Source organism: Phragmites australis, chromosome 9 (assembly GCF_958298935.1).
Source record: "Phragmites australis chromosome 9, lpPhrAust1.1, whole genome shotgun sequence".
Taxonomy (NCBI): Eukaryota; Viridiplantae; Streptophyta; class Magnoliopsida; order Poales; family Poaceae; genus Phragmites; species Phragmites australis.
The window spans coordinates 25,788,676-25,815,441 of NC_084929.1; the positions used below are offsets into that span (position 1 = coordinate 25,788,676).

Here is a 26,766-nt window from a genome sequence, read left to right on the forward strand (position 1 = left end):
AAATTCAACTGTCACAACTATTTCCTCATCCAAATATTTTTTTTCCAAAAGCTCTAAAATCACTGTCTATCCCAACCAAAGGGACCCGTAAAATAGGACACCGTGATACATATCTGATCAGTTTGACCCACAAAGCTGAACACTACGAGGAAGCGCGTACAAGAATGGCAATATGATTCCGATTCCGCAGAGTTTTCCAAGATCACATAGAAACAGAACTGCATAATATACATGATGATCATCATTACACTCGCAAGTATAACAACCTTATAAGTGGATATTACGCAGTACCATGAGAGGTCATAGAACACCAACAGTCGTTGACATGTTGGTAATTGTTAAATTTGCGGTAGAAAAAGCAGTACAGCGGGATCATTCAACGAACAAAAGAATGTGCTGCATCACGAATTAGAATCTTGGGCTCACTGCACTTATGGAACCCTCAGAAAGTAGGACATCGACTTAACACAAGAACATCATCAGCAAACAGAAACTAATTCCAAATTTAAGCCTCGTAGACCCTAAACATTGCATTTATGCAATACAGAGAGGAGGCCATCACACTAAAAGAATTTCTTTAGTAGAGGCGTATATATATTCAGACAACTTTAAAATCAAAGAATTTTATCCAAATCTTGATACTTCCTCCTCAAAGCTATTCTCATGCATCCTGCACGCCAAGATGTTCACCATATAAAGCTGAAGTACAGTAGACCTTTCAATCGGGGGGTCTGTCAAGTTTAAATACAACAAATTCTTTACATTAACATGTAAATGCTTTGAAGGCCAGCCAGCAAAACCTGTGGGCAGTAAAGATTTTTACATTAGAACTAAGCTGTACAGAAAGAAAAAAAATCCTTCTATAATGTAACTATGGTAATACTAAATCAAGATGCATTTGACAATAACTTGAATAGTTCAGTATCTTTAAAATATACACTATTTAACTTATCCTTGTGACGTCATGTACCATAATTTATGATTTCGAACCCATGATACATTTATTAGATGACAGCAATGTTTTTATGGTGCCTTACCAAGGAGCACCTATGATTTTTATGAGAACTTTGCTTGGATTTGAGAAAAATATTTAAGAAATAATCAAATAATTCGGATGCTACAATGTGATAATGTGAAATATGCATCCACCAAAACTTCTGGTATTAGCCAACTGCTTGACTTGACACAATGACAAGAAATTAACATGATGTAAAACAAATAAGCAGTATCTGAAGCTTTCAATATTTGACTGAGAGCTTATATACAGTAAAAATAAGAGGAATAAAAATTATTAAACAATCATGTAGATTGCCACCTTATACAAATGAAAAATCGAGGTGGTGAGTTGCCATAGAAATTACCTTATCAGCCAAGATACTCTTGATGTACATCGAAGATTATCAATCTCTAAGACCAAGTTCAACCTCAATGTCATCATCCTCTTCGAAAAGCTTTAGCAGACGTGCATGTTGTTCCTCCCTTTTCTTCTTCTGCCAATACTTGAAAACGAAAAATGACAACAGAATGGCAGCGCCTATTCCTAGGAGGACAAACAAAACTGTTTGTCCAGTATGACCTTTCGACTGAGCTTCAGCTTTCTTATCATCCTTGGGTGTTTGAGGATCACCAGCTAGCACTACAAACATTGTAGGCACAATCAATTATCTGAAACTGAAGTCCGCAGAATAGCCACATGGACAACTGGAAAGATTTCACCAACTTATGCCATTTCGTGTCTACATTTGCAAGGCCTTTTTAGGTGGTTTCCAGATGCCGTACATAGAACGAGTACAGACAATATCCTAGTTGGCTAGTTATAAATCCTAGTATAACCTGGCTGGCCATAGTCGGATTCAATAAAATATCCGAAATTTGCCAGAATCACATTTATTTATCTTGTGCTTTAAAAGAATACTGTAAAATAGTTCGTTTACTTCAATGTACAGATAAAAAACTTTTGAGTAACACAAGGTTAGGTTTTGGTGCCACATTCTCACATTACACGAGGTTTTAGCCTGAACTTTCTCACATTACACCAGGTTTTACCTCTCACCAACCTAGAGTGGCCTTGGATTGCCACATGTGTGCCACCTGTGTGCAGCTGACCTGTATTTGGCAGAAAGATGGTAGGCTAAAATGGCGCTAAGCCTTATTGACATAGTGGTTGTTGTTCTGTTTGTGCATAACAATCTTATGGTTTGGACATATAAATTTGAAGAATCACACCAGATAAAATGAGGCATTTAAATGCCGCCACTTTGACTTGGCCACTGCTGCTCCAACTCGGTCTCTCTGTGGGCAAGAGAAACTCTATGGGAGCACCGCTCAAAGAAAACTGAGGGTTCAAGTCATGTGGCTTTGCTGCCCACATCAACTGCGCAGATGTAGCAGCACATGTGGCACATCCAAAGTACTTGTGTCACTGCCATATGGGCCCAAGGCAGGTGAGATGTAAAACCTGGTGTAATGTGAGAATGATTGGGCTAAAACATGGTGTTATGTGCAAGAAAGTCTAAAACCTCATGCAATGTGAGAATATGACACCAAAACCTAGTGTTTTGAGCAATTCACTCAAAACTTTTAAAGCATCATGCAAAACAGTAAGTACTTTCACACTCCACTCATTCAATTGTTTATAGGCCTTCTATGGTAAATAACAGCAGCCCTGGCCAGGTTTTCCAGTAACTGGCCAGTTAGCACCAGTTTATTTTATCTCAACCTTGTGAAGTTTATTTCAATACCAGGCAAAGACCTTGGTATTTCAGTTGGGTGAAGGAACAAAATTAAAGGGGCAATAGACAGGGCTGTAAAACCCTATAGAGTCTCACAGTAAGTTTCATATTTACAGCAAGGGATATATGGTCTTCTTTTCTTTTACAGATCAAAGGTTTTAGGAACTAACACCATTAAATGCCCATGTTTGTAAAATGCCACTCCAAACACTAAAATGGTCTAGATACATCACTTGTGTTTTTTCACCTCTTATTTGTTTAGGCCAAAAATGACCCTTCTAAGAGGGACTCCTGTATTCAGCATTCATAGATTATCTCACAAATGGACCAACTATGTGGCTCTACCACCCTAGACTAGAATATCTGTAAGTTGAGTAGTTGACATACGTGACATCTAGCATGAATGATAAATGGCATATGCGTAAAACAAGTCAAAACAAGGTAACACATAGCCCGTGATGTAGCTCCAAAACAACAAATAACCAATTCTTCACTGCACCCTTACAAAACAAGGAAAACAATCTCAGGTGTATGCAACATCACTATAGTACAAGTGATGATTGTGTGATCCTTCAACACTATAAAGCATGGACTTAATTTGTTAACAGTTAATCCACTTTGTACTCCAAATAGGCTATCACGCCAGAGTAACCATTTGCTAGAGTTTTGGAACATCATCTAAACTAACGAGGTGATAGCTCAAATAATGTCAATGCAAAAAAAAAAAAAAAACAGAGAAGCGTTGAAATTATGTTCAGGGTAGAAACGTGGTGTGGCAAAGCTGGATCTAATAAGACCTACATTTTGGTAGCAAATATTCTTCCTTCTGCATTTTAAATCCCCAAAAGAATTTCAATCTCAACTAGGCGAGCTCGCGCAGCATAAACACTGCAATGATTCGAACTGATTGTTGCAAGGACATCGAACTGCAATGATCCAAATTAACTGCTGAAATCGCGATCCCATGGGCCAAGGCCCCAACAAGCCTCCAATCCCCTGAGTGCTCATCATATTCATACCCTTCCCAAGTTTTCACCAGATACGGCGAGTTCATCCCTCCCAAACCACCCAGTCAATTAGCATTGAAAGGGCCTTCTCCCATTCAATTAGACTCGCAAAACGCAATAACGTAATCGTAAAAAACAACTCAATCCCGCGCCCCGACTGTAACTAGATCTCCGAGTAACTCCCGCGCGCCTCGCCCCCAAATCCGACGGCCACCAAGCAGATCGAGAGCGCTAACCTGTGGCGAACTGGGCGCAGATCCCTGCGGCAGCGACGAGGAACAGGGCGGCCGGGGTCGGTCTGGATCCGCCCCTCATCTCCGTCCGTCACGACCAGCTGGCGCGCGCCGCTCCCTCCCTCCCTCGGATCCCCGCGGTGCGGTGGTGGGTGGTGCCTTGGCGCCGCGCTCGCGCTGCAGGTGGTGGTGGATCGATCGCTGGCTCGCTGCGGCCTGCGGCTGCCGTGCCAGTTTGCCGTTTGTAGTAGGCCGGGGTCGGGGTGGGGAACTGGGATGGTTCGGACGCGGTCGGTACTTGGCCTCGAAGGCTTCGCTTCTCCTAACAGGTGGGCGGTCCTTTTCGGCGGCTCCGTGTCGCTGCCGGTGGGCCTCGTTTGCGACGCGGTGCGCCAGTCTGATTAGAAGTTCGTAAATGGGGGGCTCCGTGAGAGACAGCCTACTCCACTTGAGCAATCCCACCCGTTCCCTTAATTACTTTCTTATAGCTAAAAAATAGAGAATATAAAAAAACTCATCTTCAACTATTTCTCTATCAACTTTCTCTAGCTCCCGCGCATCACCTCCTCCTGTTCCCCAAAGGTAGCAGGCAATTTGTGTTCCCTATCTCGCCTCCTCTAGCTCCCGTGCATCACCTCCTCCACCTCCCGCACATGCTACCTCCTCCATTTGTGGCGCACGACGCCAGGACACGCAGCACGATGAGCAAAGGCAGAGCGACTTGGTGGGCAAGACGGGCAAGCGGGGCGGCTCACCGGGTAGGGTGGGTCAACGAGCAGATGGCGCGGCTCGACGTGCGAGAAGGGGCAGGGTAGACGCTCGGCAAGTAGGAAGGGCGAGCAGGCTGTAGGCAAAGCAGATAGCAGATTCGTCGGTGAGATGTCCTGATCCATGAGTTGATTTGCCCCTGCAATTCGTCCTCTAATTTTACACTAAAATTTATCAATTGTTGAATGCAATAAATTTGTAGCTTGTAAAGAATAGAAAATAGGAATAACTATTTTGTGAACTTGATAAATGAGAGCAATAATGTTGATGACCTTGAATTGTGTAGTCCAATTGAGGAGCAAGAGTTACCAATTGAAGATGCATCTCCCCTGTTAGAAAGAGTAAAAAAAGGTCAACTAATTACAATGAGAAGGAAGACGAGATGTTGGTGTTGGTATGACAAAATATTAGTTTAGATGTAGTTTATGGTAACGAGCAATCTCGTGTAACTTATTAGAAGAGAATTTATGCTTACTACCATGAGCACAAGGAGGGTGAGTCTGACCATAATGTAAGTTCTCTCACCTATCATCGGTCTACTATTCAAGAATGTGTTAACAAGTTTGTCGGCTACTATGAGCAAATTGAGCGTAAGAGACAAAGCATGGTGACATTGCAAGATAAGGTTAGTCCATATCCTTCGTGGAGATTGTATTGTCGGTGACATTGCAAGATAAGGTTAGTCCATATCCTTCGTGGAGATTGTATTGTCTTCATTAATGTGGTACATTGCGGATATATATCATCTGCAAGGTAATCTTCATTATATATTTGTAACCATTAATGATATAATTTACTTATAGGGCTTGCCTTTTAGTAAGTCTGGTAAAGAGTGGGAAAGTTGAAAAATATTTATATCATTGTAAGATCATGGTAAACTAAAGAAGACATGCTCAAATCAAAGATCATGTGAAGCAATGACTTTCAGAACGATTGTGGGCTCATACACATAGCCACTGCATTACCATACCACAGGATAATTTTTTCACTTTCAATGCATGCAATCTAGGACCCCCAACATTCCTGAAAAACCTTTTTCCTCTCCAATTGCAAGTAACCTAGCAGTATCATTCCCATTTAGTTGTCTCAAATATTCATCTCTAAAGACTTCAATAATAAGTTTCACAAACCTTTTTTAATTCTCTATTGTTGTGCTTTCTCCAATACGAATATAATCATCAGTAGCATCCACTGGTACTCCATAAGCTATCATTTGAAATGATACGGTAATCTTCTGCGTATAGATAGCCCAAGATGTCCAGCAACATTTCTTTTCTAAACAAAATAGTCTTCATTGGCTTCTATAACATTCACTATGCACAAAAATAGAGAACGCAATATTCTAAACCAGTATGGAAAAGAAGAATGATTTATAAACAAAAGATCATCAATAAAGGCGAAGAAAACATATGACCTAATTGTAAACCTGCATCTGAAGACAGTTGGATCGTAGGTGAGAGCATCAGAAAGTAGTCGTTGTGTAGTCTCGAATGCCATGTTTCCCTGTTGTGATGAACTTCTTGATGGCCAGGCACAGAACCGTCGTAGCGTGAGACATTCAAAAGCTTATATTAATTATGTGTTGTGTGTGCGGTAGTAATAATGGGTTCGTTGTCATCATCATCAGACGACGACTCTAAAGTCTGTTGCATAAGGAAGCTACGACGACTTATTATGGCGGGTGGAGGATATACACCGATAATAGATAATATATCGAAGTTTAAAATATAGTTATTGCAAATATAGCTGTTAGAGAAATAACTGTTTGAAAAAGAGTCGTCTAAAATGTAGCCGTTGGAGAAATAGCCGTTTGAATTATATGCGTTTGAATTTTTGCCGTTTGAATTATAACCGTTTGAATTTTTGCCATTTGAATTATAGCTATTGAATACAAATAAAATAGATAATTATGGGATATAGGGATGAGTTTTAGAGAAATTGCTGAAGACTGAAGAGATAGAAAGCTAATTTTTTTTTAAGAACATTTGAGATTTAGAGAAGCCGGTGAAGTTGCTTGAGAGAGTAAAGTAAGGGGAGTACCATAAAACGTGAGGGGTGCTAAAATGCCAGTAAAACGTGAGCTCCCATTTACTACGCCATGCCGGCAATGGCATCGGGAGTTCGGTGCCGCATTTACTCACTCCCCCATCCACCCACCAACCAACCCAGAAACCCTTCCCGCCTCTATATACACACGCACACCACAGCACCGCCCGCGCACTCGACTGACATCTGCTCTCCACTGACTACTCCGATCCGGCCCGCAGCTAGCCCAATCCCTCCAATGGCAGCAGCCGCGATCCTCCTCCTGCTCTTCGCCTTCGGCGGCGCGACGGCGCAGGTGTTCCCACCGTGGAACGGCACGTTCCCGATAGGGCCCGGCTTCGGCAGCGTGGGCTCGGGGCCCGGGGCGGCGGCGGCGGGGACGACGGGCGTGCCGGCGATGTTCGTGTTCGGGGACTCGCTGACAGACAACGGCAACAACAACGACCTGACGTCGCTGGCCAAGGCCAACTACCTGCCCTACGGCATCGACTTCGCCGGCGGGCCCACCGGACGCTTCTCCAACGGCTACACCATGGTCGACGAGATCGGTACGCGCCCTGCTGCACCAGTGCATGCATGCATGCTGCTTTCGCTGTCCTCCGGTCACTACTCTCAAGCTAGTAGCTACTGACCACTGTAGAGACCTTGTTCATGTTTAATTGCAACTGGTTTAGAAGAAATATTACTGCGTTGAAGGATTAAAAAGACTACTGTGAGGTTCAAACGCACAATGCTAGAAAAGTTTAGTGTGTTGCGAAAGGGCAAAGGCAACAAATTTCGCAGTTCTATTGACACACTGAAAAGAATTATTCCTACTATAGTAGCGGTTTACTAAAAAAAATTCTACTTTTTTTAATATGTTGCATGATGCGTTACTTGAGCTGGTACAACATTGTTGCTTTCAGAAGTAGAAGATCAAGAAAAGTAGTATATACATGCATTTTCTTTTAGTATAATGTTAACTCCAGTACATCCTAAAATATATCCTAAAAAATATGACTTCTAAAAGAATCTCTCAAGAAAAAAAAACAGTATACCCTAAAGAGCAGTGTTCAGAGGTCAGTTACTCAGGGAAGAAATATTTACAAATTATAAGAAGTCAAAATTATTTCATAACTAGATTTGTGTTTACATATTTTTTAGAACCTAGTATGTCGTATGTATGTAGTCTTGTACGGGTGAGGCAATTTCCTGATAAGCAAATACTATAGGTTAGATTGTTTGGGTATACACACATTCTTCAGGGAACTAGCTAGGTCCACTAATTCTACAAGTTTCCAATCATTGGCAACTATACAATCCATATACCAGATACGCTCATTGTCTCAACATTAGCATCTGCTTGGTACATATATTTGAAGAAGCAATGCAACTGATATAACGGAATGCCACACTGAAGCCTACCGACCCTTTGTTTGTTGTAGCTTAATTTAAGCATGGAGTGTAGTGCTCGATCTGGTCCACACTAATCTGAAATCTGAATCGGTCACCGTACGTGAGCACGGATAGTAGACGCCTAGTCGTTGCCGCAGTAAATAGCCCTGACAGCCTCTTGCCTGTGCATGTGAGAGAGTAGAGAGAGAGTACTCATCTTTTTCCCGAGTGACATAATTGCTGCTGCTCCCTGGCTATTGACTCCCCTCATGCGGTGGTGTGGTACAGACGACGTGTGGATTCAGCACTTCAGCAGGTCAATATGTACCGCTGCCGTAATGTTTCCATGTGGCTCTAGGCTATACGATGTCACGGGCCGGATCCAAAGACAGCCAACTACTATAAAGAGGATATTGGTGTCAGTTAAAAAATAATTTTATTGTCAGTTTTTCAACCGTCGCTCTTTACTCGGCAATGATATTTGATCAGTATCAGTGCCGGTTGAACATCTGGCATAATTGTTATTTTTAGAGAATAAAAAAAGAATTGATGACGGTGGGAATGATATCCGAGCCGGCTCAAATGCCGCTCCCCTATCGCCACTGCCGCCACCGTCGAGCTCCCTTTCTTCCTCACCGCCCTCCTCCACACCTCCCAGTGCCTCCTCCTTTCCTACCGGCCGAGCTCAAACCCACAACACTGAGCTCCACATACACAAGCAGGAGACATTGCAGCCCAAAAATCAAACCAAAATCCTGCCCCGATGCGGATCCGGTGACCCCGCCACGGATCCCGCTGCCCTGGCGAACTTGCAGCTGCCATGGGGACGAGAAGATTGTCGCCGTGTGGAGGAGCTGCCTGCGTCCTCGTTGATCTCGCCTACTTGGTCCCCATCCGTCGAGTCACGCACCCCGTGGCTGGGCCCGCTTAGCTCCTGTTGCCTTGCGTGCGCCGTAGCCGCGCACAGTCTGTCGCCGCCACAGCGCCCGCTTGGTCGCCACCCCCTTGCGCAACTCACCCTTCCCCTTCCCCTTATGCTACACTTGGAGAGTTGGAGGTGATAAGAGATGAGAGAGAGGGGAAGCACATGGTAGAGAGAGACCCAGTTGAAGGGAGATAAGGGAGAGAGATCGAGCCGGTGCATACAGGCGTGAAGAGATAAGGGACAGAGCCGGTGCATACGGACCTGAGCCACGAGCTAAAATCTGAGCGTATTAGAATTTTGGGTCCGTTGATGTCAGTGCCGATTGATCATTCGAACCAACACTGATACTAAGTATCAGTACCGGTTCTTAACCCTCAATCAATATTCGAGCGCGACTTGGTTAAAAACCGACATTGATGTATTTTTAATGGTGGTTTTTACACAACTCGTATTGATGAGACGTTACTTATAGTTTATTTTGTAGTTGTGGACTTTACTGCTTTGCAGTCAATGTCTCTTCAATAATTTTTTTTGTCATGAATAAGGGAGATGAAAAAGAAAAGAGAGAAAATGAAGAGGGAGAAGAGAGAAGAGACTGAGCCCTCTAACTAGCTCCTCTTGTGCATCCGTCACTACTGCACCTATTAAATCTATTAAATGCATACGTAAGACAACAGGCGGTCCTACTCCTGATCGATTTGTATTGTACCCTCACCAAGAATTTACCAGCAACAGGGGCTAGATTAACCTTGCATTATCACTGCAGATCAAGAGCCAAATCTCCGCAATTTGTACTACTAGTTCTGTAGCTAGCTAGCTAATCAGTTAATGAAAGGAATCAATTAATGTAAGAAATGTTGAATTCGATCATCTTCAGCTCAACTCCTGGGCCTGCCGCTGCTGCCGGCCAACTCGGAGGCCTCCGGCGACGCCGCCCTCCATGGCGTGAACTACGCCTCCGCGGCCGCCGGGATCCTGGACAACACCGGCCAGAACTTCGTGGGGCGCATCCCGTTCAACCAGCAGATCAAGAACTTCGAGCAGACGCTGGACCAGACGAAGCGCAAGCTGGGCTCGTCCCTGGCGCGCAGCATCTTCTACGTGGGCATGGGCAGCAACGACTACCTCAACAACTACCTCATGCCCAACTACAACACCCGCAACGAGTACAACGGCGACCAGTACTCCACCCTCCTCGTGCAGCACTACACCAAGCAGCTCAACGTACCCTCTGATCTGCTGCGGCATGCACGCATGCTTGATTCTCACATCGATATGATCTCGCGCCATTAGTTGTTTCTGATGCATGGAATGGAATGGATCTCTTCTGCAGAGCTTGTACAACTTGGGCGCGCGGAAGTTCGTGATCGCCGGGGTGGGGTCGATGGCCTGCATCCCCAACATGCGCGCGCGGAGCCCGCGCAGCGTGTGCTCCCCGGACGTGGACGACCTCATCGTCCCCTTCAACAACAAGGTGAAGGCCATGGTGAGCAGCCTCAACGCCAACCGCCCGCGCGCCAAGTTCATCTACGTCGACAACTACGCCATGATCTCCGAGGTCCTCCGCAACCCCGGGTCCTACGGTGCGTAATCCATCCATCCATCCATCCATCCATCCATCCATCCACCGACCGACGTATATACGGCTCGGCGCATTCATTCATCCATTGGTCTGGCGGGTTTTTGTTGATCGATCGATGCGTGGGGTTGCCTGCCTGCCTGCATGCATGCAGGATTCAGCGTGGTCGACCGCGGGTGCTGCGGCATCGGGAGGAACCGTGGGATGATCACCTGCCTGCCGTTCCAGCGGCCGTGCCCCAACCGGAACACCTACATCTTCTGGGACGCCTTCCACCCCACGGAACGGGTGAACGTGCTGCTCGCCAGGGCCGCATTCAATGGCGGCACCGACGTCGCCTTCCCCATGAACATCCAGCAGCTCGCCGCATGGCAGCCGTAGACGGCGGAGAGATCGATAGTATCCTCTCAAGGAGTGTCCATCATATCGATGCATGGTTTTGCAGCAGCAGTGTGTGGTACTAGTAGTATATATGGTCATGTACGTGCAGGAGGGAGCTGAACCGAGTGACGGTGTGTGTCCAGTGTCCTGTTTGGAGTAGAAGCATGTCTGTTGTTTTTTGTTCGTCAGTGTTCAGTAGTACCTGTACCAGATCAGGGAGATCAGCGGAGTTATTCAGTAGATTTGTGTGGTTGTCTTCAGTGTTTGCCAGTTTAATGATAATAAAGCTGTACCTTTAATCGTGTTGCTCTGACGAATGATCCATATTTTAAAAAAATCTTTTCTCATTTATTTGGAGTTCAAGTTTTTGCACACGTAAAGATTGAGCGCATGTTTTTATGTATGATTCATTGCAAAGGAATTTCATAAGAATTTATTAGAATTATAGTTCAGCTCTAGCAGGAATATGAAGACAGGCAATGGGCCGAGTTTAGCCCAGTAAGCCACTTCGTCTCCAACTAAAATCAATAATCTTCTCCTAAAAAATTCAAATCAAATCAATAACCTGTAGATGCCTCTCCACTCATTTCCCCTGCTACAGTTCAGCGAGGCAAAAACGAAGGCGATCTTCGATCCGGCTAACATCTAGTCGGTTCCCTCTCTCCTCCGACGGCCTTAGCGATGCCTGAGGGGGAGAGGAACCGAGCTGGCGTGGCTTGCGTAGGATTTAGCTAATACTAGCATGCAAATTATGTATTAGCTTCTTAAGGTTTCCATGGTGGCGTCGGTGCAACGCCCGATTAGAATAGATAGCTAGGTCCCTCGAGCTCTTCTCCGGAGACGGTGGCGCCTACGACGTGACCTTCGGCGATGAACTTGCGAGGTACGACTTCGTATGCCTAATGCTCTCGGTTTGGATTGGAGTCTTTTGGTCCACTTTTTCTAGGTCGATGTGCTTTTTTTATTAAAGAAATAATTCCGGTCTTTTGCATTCTGACAGCCTCTTATTCATTATCACATAGTTTTATCTTGGAACATTGAAAATATAGGAGGATAAAGAAAAAAACTATAGTTTGACATAAGGATTATCCACATATTCTATAATTAAGCCACCACCCATTCTCGACGAACATTTCCATAGTCACCACCTCTAAAGCTTGGCTAGCCTTCAAGAAATCTTCCATTTGTTCCTCCCTCTAAAGCAATCTCTAGAACCACAACCAATAGTTTCTCCTAAAAATTACATGCAATAAAGATATATTAAAAGTATGATTGAACAATATATCATTTCTACATAACTATATTGAACAAAAAATGACATCTACCCTCACTAGCATCTTGTTCTTAGTTCTCACTCCCTTTTCTCTGGCCAACTACCCATAATGTGACTCGTATTGCTAGGCTTTTTAATACCTAAGGCAATAGATCAGATGATTTGCCAACAATTTCTAGCAAAGTGGTATTGGAAGAAAATGTGATTGATGGTTTCATTCTGGTTGCAAAAACAATACTTTTGTTTTCCATTCTAGTTTTTTTATCAAATTATTCTCGATCAAAAGAACACCTTTTCCTAAGTACCATAAAAAAATCTTAATCTTAAACAGAATCTTGAGTTTCAACAGATATTTAGCAGTGATAATGGTAAGTTTTGATACCATTTGCTTGTACATGGATTGAACAGAAAATAGTCCATGTGCATGCAAATCCCACCTATATATGTCTGGTTCATTACATAATTGAACAAAAGATAGTTGTGACAATATATGTTGCAATACAATTAATTTATCTCCTATAATTGGTCTGCGAAAGGAGAGGTTTAGCGGTAGAGATCGCATAACATCTTCCATTGTGGCTTATTTCCTTCGAACCATATTATACAATGTCGGATATTACACACTAAGAGGAGCATTACCTAACCATTTATCATTTTAGAACCTAGTCTGGCTACCATTGTGAACTTAGAAGGAACCCCATTTGAGAAAGTTATTTTTAACTTTCATGAGCCCTGACCAGAATGACAATCTTCTGGTTTTCCTTCCACTTAGGTAAGCATGTTACCGCCAAGATATTTATTTCTAAGTATTCTTTGTCAAACCTCATCCTCATTAAGTAGCAGATAAAGTCACTTGCTAAGAAGACATATATTCTTAACTGAGAGATCAACAATGCCAAGTCCTCTCTGGTCTTTTGGCTGATATAGAATATTCCATCTAGCTAGTCTATATTCTTCTTATGATCGTCCCCTTGCCAAAAGAATCTGGATCTAAGATAGTCCAATCTTTTAAGGACACCACGAGGAACCTCAAAGAAAGATATCATAAAGATAGAAAGACAACTTAAGACTGAGTTGATGAGCTCCCTACAGATATAAGTTTATCCTTCCAACTGCTTAATTTCTTCTTGAACCTCTCTTCAACCCCTCTCCAATCCCTATTTCTTAGTTTCCTATGTGTCATAGGAATACCGAGGTATTGAAAGGGTATCTGACCAGCATTACAACCAAATAAATGTGTGTATTGGTCCTCGCATTCTTTAGCATCACCATGATAAAAGAGTTTACTCTCATGAAAGTTAATCTTCAAGACAGAGAGTTATTCAAATACACAAAGTATAAGCATCATATTTTTAGCCTTTTTAAGATTATGATCCATGAAGATGATAGTACTATCTGCATTGCAAAATTAATAATCCATCTTCCACTAAGTGTGGGACAATTTCAGTGATCTGCATATCTTCTTAGGCTCTTGATATTATTACTATTAGCATATCTGCCACAATATTAAAAAGAATATGCGAGAGGGGATCACACTACCTAAGTCCTTTATGAGTTTATAAATAAGGTGCAACTTCATCATTGACTTTAATTCCTACATACCCCCAGACATAATATTATGGATCCAACTACACCATTTTACTGAAAATCCTTTCATTCTCTGATGGAGGAAGGACCATTTCACTTTACCATATGCCTTCTAGAAGTCAATCTTAAGTATCACCCCATTCTGTTTTTTCATATGCAATTAATGGATGGTCTCATGAAGTATTATGACCCCTTCCATTATATTATGACCGGACATTAAGGTTGTTTGCGTAGGACGTGTTATTTTAGCAGCCACAATATTTATTCAATTAGTGACAGCTTTATTAAAAAAATTTAAAGCTGACATTAAGAAGGTATATAGGACGATACTCTTAAATTTTCAACACATTACTTATTTTAGAAAGAAACGTAATCACACCAAAATTCAAGCTGAAGAGAGGGAAATCTTCTGAATGGAAGTCTCTAAACATATCCAAGAGATCTTTTTTTAATGATGTCTCAAAAGACTTGGTAAAATTCAGCTGAGAAACTATCTAGGCCTGGAGCTTTATTATGCTCCATTTGGAAAATTACCCTTCGTATCTCTTTCTCCTCGAATGGTGCAGTAAATATTTTATTTTCACTATCACAAACTTGGGGAATATCATGCCTTATTGACTCATCTATTTCAAAAAAATTCTATTCAGTTTTGCAAAACAAACCCTTATAATATTTTGTGATATATTTCTTGAGATTGGCGTCTTCAATAATAACGTCCTCCTCTTGTTCCAATTTATAAATTCTCTTCTTCCTATGTTTCCCACTAGCTACTAATTGAAAATATTTAGTATTATCATCTCTCTCTAGTAGCTCTTGGACCTTAGCTCGTTGATACTATTTGAGCTTTTTTTCTCTTAGTATGTGAGCTAATCTTTCATTAAGATAATGCTTGAAAGCTATCTCATTAGGCGTTAAAGGATTATGCTCTGGCTTCTTATCAAGCTCATCAATTTTCATTATAAGCTGTTTATTTTCCTTTTTGAGTATGCTTGAGGTATGTTTAGCCCAACCCTGCAAGTATTATCGCAGTGCTCTGATTTTGTTCTGCCATCTTTCAATAGAATTATTACATCGCTGCCTCAATTGCCATATGTTGGTTACCATGTCATGAAAACCATCACGGATCAACCACCCTAATTTAAATTTGAAGAGAGGATGTTTACTATGATGGAAGACAACTCCCGCATTGAGTAATAATGGAGTATGATCAAATCGGGACCTATCAAGTACCTCAACCGTGACCTTGAGATATTTCAGTTCCCACTATGTACTCATAAGAACACGATCCAACTTTCAAAAGTTGGGGGTCTAAATTATCTGCCCATGTATATTGTCTTCTAATCATTTTAATTTCTCGTAGATCCAATGAATCAATTATTGCATTGAATATTCAGGGCCATCTAGGATCAAAGTTATCATTATTCTTGTCCTCGGATCATCACATGATATTGAAATCCCCCCTATAATAATTAGGTTAGATTCCAAACTACAAACCTGAGCCATCTCCGTAAGAAATTCAACTTTATCTTCATCCTGGGTCGGTCCGTAGACCACATATAATGCCCAAACGAACCCATCATATTTATTTTTTAAGAGAAATTTTGAGTAAAAATCTCCCTTTACAATGGAACCAATATCAAACACCGATGTGTTGACCCTCATAATCATTCCACCTGATCTACCCCTTGGAGGCATAGGGCCTGTTTGGATAGGCTGTGGCTTTGAAATTTCTAGCTAGCTGAGGAAGCGACTGTGGTTGTTAAATTTTGGTTGTTGGCTATTATAATAAAATTTTAGCTTCTCAGCACACTCAAAAGCCATAAAAGCTAGATAAAACCTACTTCTCAAATTTTAGTTTATTTCAGCCACAACTGCTTTCTCAGCCAGCTAAAAGCCACCAAAAGCCAGGGCCAGAAGCCAGCTATTTGGATAGCTTCTGTTTTGAGAGAGAAAAAAATAAAAAAAAGCCTATCCAAATGGGGGATAGTATGCCACAGATAATCCATACCACAAGTGTCCACGCCACCATCTTGATTGTTCACAACATCAACGCCTGGAACATACATGCGAGAAGGTAGCACCTCAGATCCCCGGTCCAGTGTGGTGGCCACCGGATAGTGCTCCAACGACGCCACTGCCAAGCCCCAAGCCACGGTCAGAGCATCAACCATGGCCAATGACGAACGCACATCCGTTGCCTCCGCTTTGAGCGTTGACAATTCCGCCTCCTTTTTAGCCATCATCAATTGGCAGCAGGCAACTCGATCGAGTCCTACCCTAGTGATTCAACGTCCACTCCATCGAACTCATCTTGATCATAGAATGATTGGACCCTCTGATCGACACAGGTTTAGAAATTAGATACTCCTGTGGAAAATCTCCATCAACATGCAAATTAGAAACCATACCAGAGAGAGTTTCTGAGTGACATGATTCCAACTCGTTCTTGCCGTCTACTGTCAATGTATTATCTTCAGCAATAATCATGTCTACTAGCTCATATAATAGCTTATCGACGGCCTTATCGATTTTATATTCAGCCATTGCACTAACATGCTCGTCATCTTTTGCATCATGCTCAGCATTTGAATCCTCCTGCATAGCATCTTCCATATTATCATGGTTCAATCTTATCTTCCCACTCTTGGAAGGTCATCACTCCCTCACCATGTTCAGTCCTCACATATTTGATGGCAACCATCCATTGTAGCTCCACTTTACACGAAAACTGGACGATAAACCCATCTCCATGATCCTGTACCATCCACGGCCACCTAACCGGAATAAGACATGCCAACTCGGATTTTATAAGTCCAACCAGGACAACACCTTCTGTGATGTGGATCAAAGCATATGCGCTTTCTTTCTTTGGTATTATGCTTGCCGATGCACCATATGAAGGAATTTGGAAGAAGCCTAGATGATCACTGGTGAAGCCACAGAACATTCCAACCGGTTTTGGAGCACGTAACAGAGGGCACACAGGGGTAAGATGCTCCTCATCATAAATACAGCAACAAAGAACACTCTTCAACTTCTTCCCTACGATATTTGTGCCTTTGGCAAGCCCACTTCCCTCGGTCTTGTCTGCGATGTGCTTTCGAGTCCCTGGTCTTTTACTCCGGTGACTATGGATTCAATTTCTGGGTTGCCATTTTTGGTGCACCTGAAGATGGTGACGTTAGTCTAGTCTTCTTCTCTAACAAGGAACAACCAATATTCGTTCAACGTTCTACATACGTCTCGAATTCGAGGCATTGTTTCCCACGATAGCTCAAAATTGAAGTCCCTTTGATGAATGTTGAAGAAGTCATTGATTATATCTTCAGTGCTCTTAGGCGTCTGCTCAGCAAGCAATTGTGGAGATCGACAACAACGAAGCTTTTGTTAGTGTCCTTGGGGATGTAGCATTGTAATTTAGCAGCTTGATAAGGGCCTCTTTGCAAAGTGCAAGAACATGTGTGATGTCGATGTACTCCACCCGTTCAGAAATAGTAGACGCATTTTTTTAGAAAAGTTAAAATTTGTGTACTTTAACTAACATTACTACATAACCTATCATAAATGACGGCTCATCAGTATCGGTTCGGCTAAAACCACCACTGATACATCATTAGTGCCAGTTCATACCAAATTAGCATTATCAGTGCATCACTGTCGGTTTTTTTAATAATCATCACTACCAGTTTATAATAAAAACCAACATTAATAATATCACTACCAGTTTTTATTACGAACCGGTGATGCATAAGGCGAGACCCGAATTTTTGATGCATCGTGGTTTTTAGCTCGGTGGCCTCACATCCGGGTCTCTTATCCCTTCCCCCCTCTCTCTTTTATCTCTCTTCTCTCTCTCTCTCTCTCTCTCCCTCTCATTTCGGTGTGGCACAGGAGAGGAAGGGAAGGGCGAGCACGTGCGGGGGCCGGAGCACGCGCGATGGCAGAGCACATGTGGTGACGGTGGTTGAGCGGGCACGATGGCAGAGCGCGCCCGGCGGCGGTGGGATCCAGGCGACTTCCACGTGGTGGTGGCGGCAAGATCCACTCGGTGGCGTGTGGATCCACAACGGCGGAGTCCTTCATGGTGGTGCGCGGGATCTCGGCGAGGGGCGCACGGCGGATCCCAGCAAGGGGCATGACGAAGAGTCCATGGCTCGGGTAGAAGAGAGGCATGGCGGGGAAGGGAAGGGTGAGCCCGTGCTGCGGCTGGAGCACGAGCAGTGGCGGCGGCCAAGCATGTGTGATGGCGGAGCACGTGAGGTGGCGGCGGTCGAGCGGGCACTGTGGCGGAGGGATCCAGGTGCGGTGGTCGAGCAGCGACGGGATCCAAGCATTTGTGAATGTGCTATAGCGGTGGACTTCGAGCCGCTGTGTTATCTTGTTGTGCAGGTGTTCACCGCCGTCTCGTGTGCTGTCCGACGCACGACGCCGGCTTCCTGTTCGGTGCCGACGGTGCCTGACAGCAGTGGCGACGGGAATAGCGGTGGGATAGACATCCGAGGCAGGTCAGAATCGAGCCGCCTCATTTTATTTTATTTGCTCCCTAGAACACATATTACTATTGGTTCTAGACTCGGTAGTGATAGGTACCGATCATTAGTGCTGAGTAAGGATATTGGTTCGAAAATCGGTAGTGATAGAGTTTTGGAACCGGCAGTGATCATACTTTTTGCGGCAGCGTAACATTTAATCAAATTATAAAAATATATAATGTATAAAAATTGAACCGAGAAAAATACGGCTACTATTTTTGAACGGATGAGTTTTTTTTCCTGCTTTTGAGGGTTCTTGCTGCAAAATAGAGGATGTACTGTGCTACTACCATTTAATATAAGCTCCAACCCCTTCACTAAAAAAAATTAGAACAAGACGGGAAGACGAAACATATATTACTCGATATGTACACAAACTCATCGCATTTTAATCAGCGATTAGGTCCACCCTCGGAAAGCATGCTGTGGGAGTTATCGATCTTAAAAAAGATTTTAGAGATCGTACAGACGAAGCATCCGAAAGGTCCCGTAGCTCAGTTGGTTAGAGCGTTGGTCTTATGAGCCGAAGGTCGCGGGTTCGAGCCCCGCCGGGACCACTTTTTTGTTTTTTAAAATCATGTAGGAGTAATTGTTTTGCACAAGATTGTACAATCGTCCAGTCTTTGTAATTCATCTGCCCAAATTTCACTATGGTTGTTGATCCAAAGAGCAAGATTTCCCCCTTTTTGTTACCCATTAGCCAGGCCTGATCGCTCTTGTTTTGTAGCAATTTTTCAAGACCTATCCGCGCTAAGAGTTGGCTTTGTAGAGCTAAAGATAGCTAAGAGAGGCCAGAATGTAGTACGATAAATTGATAATTTGCTAACTAAAAATTTGACTTTTTAATCATGATACAACTCATGTTAATGATACGTTGGATCATCTAAATCTATAATTATAAATTAGAATAGTAAATAAACGAAATCACTTATTAACGGGGACAAAAATTCAATTGGCCCGAATGTACTACGAGTAATAGTAGCTCATGAACTAGCCAAACCATGCTGGGAGGGCGAACACCTCGACGATCTGGTTAGCAAGGATCCGTATATAGTTGCATTGAGCAGATGTGCTCAAGAATTGTGCTTCCCCCATTGATTAATGAACAAGCCTCTCTTTTCTCGGAAAGAATAGCCACGATTCGAACCATAAATTTATGCATAGGATTTTCCTTCTGACAAGAAAAGAAAAAAAATACAATTGTGTATTCTCCATATGCCTTTTTTTTTGCCAGGATATTCACCATATGCCTTTGGTATAGGAAGTGTAACGTGGATACACTATTACAGAAGTCATTTCTACTCTTATTTTATTGTTGGTTCATAAGCTAAACCGATAAATCTAACGTTAAGCTACTAAGAACCGATAATAATAACCACTATTATTATTGGTTTATAAGCTTAACCAATAGATCAATGATTAAGCCGTTACAAACCGACAGTGCTAATCCTTCTATAAATATTCCGATCCTCTAGAATATCAATTCCCATCTCACTCCGCTCCCCATCTCACTCCCCTACAAAATATTGATCCTGACAGGTAGTGATGGTCAAAGTAATGTGATGGTCACCATCGTCATTTCGACTGTCGCAACCTATCGGACCCGTCTTTTCCCATCGCCGACCTCGTCGCCGTCCCCATCACCTATCGCAACTGCGTCGCCCGGCTCCCCATCTAACTTTGCTCGGGCTCGTCTTCTCCCGTCACCAACCTCGCCACCGTCCCCATTCAAGTTTGTAGTAATAAGATGATATAAACGAGTGATAGAAAATACATTCGCTTCAAAATGATTATTTTTTTATCATTCATTTAGATTTAAAATACTTTACCATAGTTTTTTTAATATGAGATCTCTATCAAGTTTGGAGACAAATTCTCATATTGAAGAGTTCCTGTTAGAGAATTTTTTACATATATAAGTGTTATCACTGCCGATTCAAGACATGAACCGACAATAATAGTTGGATTTCATTGTTAGCTCATGTCTTGAACCAGCACTTAAACTGACAGTGATACTTACTATTATTACTGGTTCTGGAGCTAATAATAACAATCTATAATTATCACTGCCGCTAATTTACTGTCGGTTTTAAAATTGATAGTGATGCCAGTTTGGAACCTATAGTGACAGCCTGTTTTGGAGTAGTGATAGATGATTTTGTGCATTTTAGGATAGTCGTGACGCCTTATCTCGAGGTTGAGAGAAATTTACACTAAATGATAACGAACCTCATCTTGGATTGACCTAGACAAACACTATCAAGCATAATCAGCCTTGGCCAGACAATGGCATTTTAGCATTAGAATTTGGCATTTAGAATTAAGTGATATTTGGAGGAGTGAGATCGATATGGGAATGTTTAGCTAAATCCCACAGATTTAGCTCCAATAAAAAACCCATGGGCAAGGTAATATAATTTGTATCTCCTCACTCGATTTTTATGGCTGTCCAATCTACATCTAATTCATTCTTAGGTGAGTCTTCTCTCAATCCGGTGAGGTCTCCAGTGAGGTTAGGGTGGAGGATCATTGAGTTCGGCAAGGTTTAGAAAGAAGCATGTGGTAGTATAGTAGCATGGTGGTGGTGATGGCGGTGACGGTTCATGGGCGGGTGACAGGAGTGGTGGAGGGTAGTCGGTGGGCAAGGTTGGGGCTAAGCGACCATAGCGATGATGGATGATGTGGGTGGCGAATGAGGTAGCGACGGGAGGCAACTGTGAGGAGGCTATTGCGGAGGAGTAAGATATTGCTGAAGGGCCGTATTGGCAGCATCACGTTTAGGCGGCAACAGGGCGAGTGTGATCATAGGATGAAGAAGCAACTATCAGCCAAAAATTCAAGTGCTGAATGCTCTAGACAGATCTATTTTTTTAAATCTTAACTTGGTACCAGAGTAGTTTAGATCATAGCCAACAAGTTAAATCAAATATTATGAAATAGATGGAGTGTAATGTCCTTTATGGCTTTTCATTATCAAAAGAAAAATGTTTGAAGTATACCTCGTAACTATCTTGCATATACAATTCAGTACGTACAATTAATTACCTATTCAGTGAATCTACCCGACGGTTGTCACTATCTACACAAATCGTGGCGGAGCCAGCCTAGTTGACCCCGACAGAATTCTGTAATTCCTTAAAAAAGTACTATTCATCGCTAAGCTTGATCCTATCGTTTAATGGAACTGATCTCGGCGGTAGTATCGGCTGGCTTCGCCTATGTACACAAGATCCTTTTTGAGAACGTGAAAAGGCGCTTTCTACAGCAGTGGAATCCGCCTTCGCCCGTCGCGACTCGCAACTGACCATCCGAACTCCATCCATCCATCACTCGGCAGCCTCGTGCGGTTCCACCGCACTTCGCAGCGCAAGGGCGCTCGCGTCGCGTCCCACCGACATGTGGGCCCTTAACAACCTCAAGGCCGGCGGGCCCTGCCTCACGCCGAGCCGCCCCGCGCCGCCTTCACTCGCGTCGCCGGCGACGGGGCGGAGGCTCTGGAGGTGCGGTCCCGTGCGGGCGCCGCTGGTCGCGGTGCGCGCGTCGGGGGGCAGGAGGGCGGAAGGCGACGGCGAGGAAGCAGAGAGCATGGCATCGTATTCCGGTAAGACCCTTTCCCGTGGGTAGTAATTGTTGCGAATATCTGCGATTGGGGTCGGAAACGGGGCGGCGATCTCTGGGCGACATGGACGCAGTGGCGGAGCGTGACCCGAAATCAAGACCGGGCCAAATTGATTAATGACATGAAACAAAATGCAAGTGCAAACCCATAACAAGTCTTGTAGATTTTGTATAGAATCATTATATATTGGACACATACATATTTAATTTGTTCACAAAATACCATGTTGAAGCAACTATCAGATCCAGTACTCTGCAGCAAAAGAAGCTATACCAAAATACAAGTAAACCATGCAGAGTTAGAGAACTAACTAAAGAGTAGCTCTTCTGTTCTTTCGATCCTTGAAGTCGGCAATTATATCTTCATCATCTTATTGTGCTGCAATTTCTCGTTCTATTTGTAGCAGCACACTGTTGGCAAGGAAATTATCTTCCATCTTGTTACGCAGCCTTGTCTTGATGATCAAGCTAGAAAATGGACGCTCAGCACTCCTGCACCTAACCTACTGATAAATGGCACAAAAATGGGTAAATTTCACAAATCTGAATTTCAGAACATTGCATCATAACAGTGAGCTAGCGTTGGCTCTGAAATCCTTAATCTTGGATAACAGATGTAGATGTATGTGGGAAAACTATGAGGTTGAAATCAACATCCCAATTGCTCCTAGGGTTCCTCGATCAAAGCTCCTACCAACATTCGAATGGGATTAATCAAAATTATCAAAGGGGAAAAAGTTAGGAACTGGCCTGCTACTAAGTAGGGCTCAAATGAGGATGAATGAAGGCGGCAACTAGCAGCTTGGAGTGCAGGAGTAGGGCTCTAAAATCAGTCTTGCTGAGTTGCCATCTTGGACTTTTGGTCTTGGATCCAACCCCGAAACGCGAGCGGCAGCTAGCAGCTTGGAGCGCAGGAGCGGGGCTTGGAGACTGGAGAGGCAGAGCAGCTGGAGCCTGGAGGTCTTGGAGGCTGGAACCATGGAGCGCCTGGTCAAGGGCTCGAGGCGGCAGTCCCCCGCGACCGCAAGGCCGCGAGCACGTTGGGAAGTTGGTGGTGCCACGACGGTGAGCTGCTGAGGTGGACGCGGACACGCGGTTCTCGTCTTCTCGAGCCCTACTTGGTAGCAGCATGTGTCAAGTAATGGGCTTTTGCATTTGGCAGCAAGCTTGATACACTGTTAATTTTTTTTCGTTTTTGGGAATCCTGGGCCAGAGCCCAGTATGGTCCCCAAGGCCATCCACCTATGGTGGTATGGACGTCAGTTGCTACTGCGCGAGCTTGGCGGAGGAGCTGCTAATCGAACCGCCACTAACCGTCGTGGAGTGACAGGAGGATGAAGAATGCGTCGCTGGCGAAATGGAGTTGTGGAGCTAGCTACCATGAATCATAGATGCGAATAGGAGTGGAATAGAGGATTGCTGTTGTGTCCGCAATCAAAGGTATGTTTGGTTCCTCTGATGGGTTTTAGGGAGCTGCATTGTAGAGTCTGGCTGAGCGAAGTTATATTTGTTGAGAAGAAGAGTGCTTGGTTGGTTGTATCTGTTTGGACAAGCTGAGCTGATTGACTGAATTTGAGGTTGCATGAGCAGATGTAAGAGTTGAGATTGTGATTGATTGCTCGCATGAAAATGATTTTGTGACACTGACAAGTGAGCTCGCCTGCATGATCGGATGCAGAAGCACTCCTAAGCCAGGTTGAAGACGAATATTTTTATCTGTCGAGTCAAACTGGAACAGTGGATGGAGGTAAACAAACATGCTTCTCTATGAGATTATACACATTCATCGGACCAGGCTGGGACACATTCGGGTAACAAACACATCCAAACTGGACACGAAAGAATCTAGATTTACAGATTTTTATGCGCTTATTTAGTTCTGTTGCATGTTACAGGGCTTGTTTAAAAAAATGGTCCAAGACTGCCATTCTTTGTTGGAATGGACAACTTGTAGTACCACATATTTGCTGGAATACATCACATTGCACGTCAGGCAGTTGGTGGTGTTGCGACAGTGAGCTACTGAAGCGGACGCGGACACACGGTTCTTGTCTTCTCGAGCCCTACTTGGTAGCAGCATGGGCCAAGTAATGGGCTTTTGCACTTGTTAGCAGGCTTGATACACTGTTAATTTTTTTTTCGTTTTTGGGAAGCTCGTGCTAGAGCCCAGTATGGTCCCCAAGGCCCTCCGCCTCTGCATGGACGTGGAATAGGCCGAAGCCTTTTTTGTGGATTCGATTCGATTGCAGTTGATGCGATTGAGGGTTCGAGCGTCAGGTATTGGTGAGATTGGTGAGGCAAAGCGTGATTCTGGTGAGGTCTCCATAGTAGTTTCGCGTTTCAAGAGTTGTAGTGACGGGACTAGTTGATTGTGTGATTTTACTGATTAGATGGATTTTCAGCACTTGCGATGGTTCATTATTCGCTCAAATAAGTTTGATATCTTAAGCTTTTTAAGAATTACAATTGAAGGAAATGCATGATCGGACCCAACGTGATGGCTGCATTACAGTTCTTTCTAGGCGCAGTGCCTCCTTTCACATATCATACTGAATATTTAAGTGCATGGCTAGAATGACTACCTGACCTTGGTTGTGCTGAATTGAAAATATGTTCATACAGGAAGTGGTGCTGCTGATGCATCTACCCCAGCAGGAGATAGCTCCTCTGATGGACTGAACCAACCGCATGATGAAGCTAAATCCAGTGAGCCGATTAATATTTCTAACAGCAATTACTGGCGGGATGTCAGGGCAAACCTTGTGCGTCGGGAACAGGTGAGGCACATCTGTTCTTAATTACAGTAAGTAGTGTTCAAGGCTTCACTTTAGGTTCTAATGGTTGTCAACAAGGTACATGCATTTAGGTCATCCGGGCATTTATGATTTCAATCCTTGCCATTGGTTGGCTGAGTTATCTGCCAAGAAAATTGCTAAAAACATATTTAACTTAGCTAGTTTCACTGATCTCATAGCATAGATATAGATCTGGACATGTATTAACGCCTGCTGCTATGCTCCAGACCCCAGATAAGATGTAAGCACACTGTCTCACATTAGTATATTCCACAAGAATGAAGTATGTGACTTCAAATTTTAATATGGTGTCCTCAGTGTGGAATTTTCAGTTCTACTTAAATATATTTGTGATCAAATGGAAGGGTCCAAAGTCCAAACCGTCATCATGCGGAGCACTCTAAAAGTTGATCTTCAGTTCTCGTGAAATTTGCTATTAGATTAAGATTTTCATCACATAAGCTGTTGTTCTGCAACTCACTACATTTATTTTATACATTTGCATGGCAGAATTTCATATTCCAATCTTCTTGAAACTAAAAAGAAAGCAAGTACCATTTAACCAGCCCAACCCCATGCCTTTTGCGTCAATCATATCTTTTTTTCTGCTAATTAAATTCTTTCTTTCAATCAGGAACTATTGCTTGATCCAAGTGCTCCCACAGAGTCAAAGACATCCCCAGGAAATTCAGCACATCAGCTTCCTTATAAATGGGCTCACGCTATTACAATGCCGGAGGCAGGGTGTGTCTTGGTTGCTACTGAGGCGCTTGATGATGATAGTATCTTTGAAAGAACTGTCATCTTCCTCCTCAGACTTGGGTCAAGAGGTACCTTTGATGGCCCGTTCGGAGTCATCCTGAACCGGCCACTATATACAAAGATCAAGCATGTGAATCCAGCCTTCCAAGACCAGGCAACCCCTTTCGGTGATTCCTCCCTCTTCTTTGGAGGCCCTGTTGACATGAGCATGTTCTTGGTTAGGACTGATGAGCAAAACAGCTCACGTGTCAAGGGGTTTGAGGAGGTGATACCAGGCATCTGCTATGGCTTCCGGACTGACCTGGAAAAGGCTGCTATTCTGATGAAGAGTGGCGCGATCAGGACCCAGGACCTGAGGTTCTTCGTCGGGCATGCAGCTTGGGACTATGAGCAGCTGTTAGGAGAGATCAGGGCGGGATATTGGGCTGTCGCTTCCTGCAGCACAGAGCTGATCAGTGATGCGTTGACAGGCGATCCTTCTTGCCTCTGGACCGAGACATTGCAGCTGATGGGAGGGCAGTACTCGGAGCTCAGCCAGAAACCAAAGCAAGACAGCTCATAGATGTTTGCTCATTTGCGACATAATTCGCAACAACTAAGGTTGCAGTCAAGTCTGTACATAATTGGAATAGGGTAATTCACCTGTTACTCTAGCTTCATGTAGCAACTGTTGTGCTTTGTTCGTACTGAAATAAGATCTATATAATGGCCGTTCCTTGTATGAATTGGAGTTAAAAAGGTTGGCTCAAGCTATGCAAAGTGCAGCCTTCAATGCGCTCAAATTGCAGGGCCTTCTATATCGTAATATTTGTGCATTCTAATGTTTGCCTGCCAAATCAAGAGTGTGGCTATGCTCATGCAATGTTTACGCTATCCAAGCATCTATCCATTGCTTGTAGCATGTCATTGTAGAATCATCATTTTTTTTTACGAGAAACTAAGTTGAATTGAGTCTTGGTTTATATGTGATGAGTAATTGACAAACGTGTTGATTTGATTTGATATTTTTAGATTGCATAGATATGTTTGTGTACTGAAATGTTAATCTTGACTAACTAAAGTCATGGAAGAATTGGAGTCGGCGTTTCTTGTTTCTGAGTACAGGAAGAGTGTACACGTTGGATGATCCTGCGCTGTGAAAAATGAATGCACCG

General features: G+C 43.4%; 3 protein-coding genes and 1 non-coding gene across 4 annotated transcripts; 3 read left to right on the forward strand and 1 right to left on the reverse strand.

Annotated features, from left to right (window-relative positions):
- Positions 1 to 394: 394 nt before the first annotated feature.
- On the reverse strand, positions 395 to 4,258 carry LOC133928901 (uncharacterized). The gene is made up of 3 exons (XM_062375418.1): positions 3,976 to 4,258; positions 1,362 to 1,636; positions 395 to 800 (listed from the first exon to the last, which is right to left on the reverse strand). Exons 1-2 carry the CDS (start codon positions 4,052 to 4,054, stop codon positions 1,401 to 1,403), a joined length of 315 nt encoding a protein of 104 aa, XP_062231402.1. The 5' UTR covers positions 4,055 to 4,258; the 3' UTR covers positions 395 to 800; positions 1,362 to 1,400.
- Positions 4,259 to 6,914: 2,656 nt separating this feature from the next.
- Positions 6,915 to 11,355, forward strand: LOC133928902 (GDSL esterase/lipase At1g71691-like). Its single transcript, XM_062375420.1, has 4 exons — positions 6,915 to 7,334; positions 9,963 to 10,309; positions 10,419 to 10,668; positions 10,819 to 11,355. The coding sequence occupies exons 1-4, from the start codon at positions 7,025 to 7,027 to the stop codon at positions 11,043 to 11,045; spliced, it is 1,134 nt and encodes a 377-aa protein (XP_062231404.1). The 5' UTR covers positions 6,915 to 7,024; the 3' UTR covers positions 11,046 to 11,355.
- Positions 11,356 to 18,920: 7,565 nt separating this feature from the next.
- Positions 18,921 to 18,994, forward strand: TRNAI-UAU (transfer RNA isoleucine (anticodon UAU)). The gene has a single exon. It is a non-coding gene; the product is annotated as a tRNA-Ile (tRNA).
- A 2,714-nt stretch (positions 18,995 to 21,708) lies between these two features.
- On the forward strand, positions 21,709 to 26,333 carry LOC133928903 (uncharacterized). Its single transcript, XM_062375421.1, has 3 exons — positions 21,709 to 22,038; positions 24,678 to 24,832; positions 25,485 to 26,333. Exons 1-3 carry the CDS (start codon positions 21,834 to 21,836, stop codon positions 26,172 to 26,174), a joined length of 1,050 nt encoding a protein of 349 aa, XP_062231405.1. The 5' UTR covers positions 21,709 to 21,833; the 3' UTR covers positions 26,175 to 26,333.
- The last annotated feature ends 433 nt before the right edge of the window (positions 26,334 to 26,766 follow it).

What these genes read in the sequence shown, in the direction of transcription:
- LOC133928901 (XM_062375418.1), bottom strand. Translation starts at nt 4,054, where the DNA reads ATGAGGGGCGGATCCAGACCGACCCCGGCCGCCCTGTTCCTCGTCGCT. An exon ending in CTGCGCCCAGTTCGCCACAG is followed by an intron (nt 1,637 to 3,975) that starts GTTAGCGCTCTC and finishes CAATGTTTGTAG; the next exon opens with TGCTAGCTGGTGATCCTCAA.
- LOC133928902 (XM_062375420.1), top strand. Translation starts at nt 7,025, where the DNA reads ATGGCAGCAGCCGCGATCCTCCTCCTGCTCTTCGCCTTCGGCGGCGCG. An exon ending in CACCATGGTCGACGAGATCG is followed by an intron (nt 7,335 to 9,962) that starts GTACGCGCCCTG and finishes GATCATCTTCAG; the next exon opens with CTCAACTCCTGGGCCTGCCG. An exon ending in CCGCAACCCCGGGTCCTACG is followed by an intron (nt 10,669 to 10,818) that starts GTGCGTAATCCA and finishes GCATGCATGCAG; the next exon opens with GATTCAGCGTGGTCGACCGC.
- LOC133928903 (XM_062375421.1), top strand. Translation starts at nt 21,834, where the DNA reads ATGTGGGCCCTTAACAACCTCAAGGCCGGCGGGCCCTGCCTCACGCCG. An exon ending in GAGCATGGCATCGTATTCCG is followed by an intron (nt 22,039 to 24,677) that starts GTAAGACCCTTT and finishes ATGTTCATACAG; the next exon opens with GAAGTGGTGCTGCTGATGCA. An exon ending in ACCTTGTGCGTCGGGAACAG is followed by an intron (nt 24,833 to 25,484) that starts GTGAGGCACATC and finishes TCTTTCAATCAG; the next exon opens with GAACTATTGCTTGATCCAAG.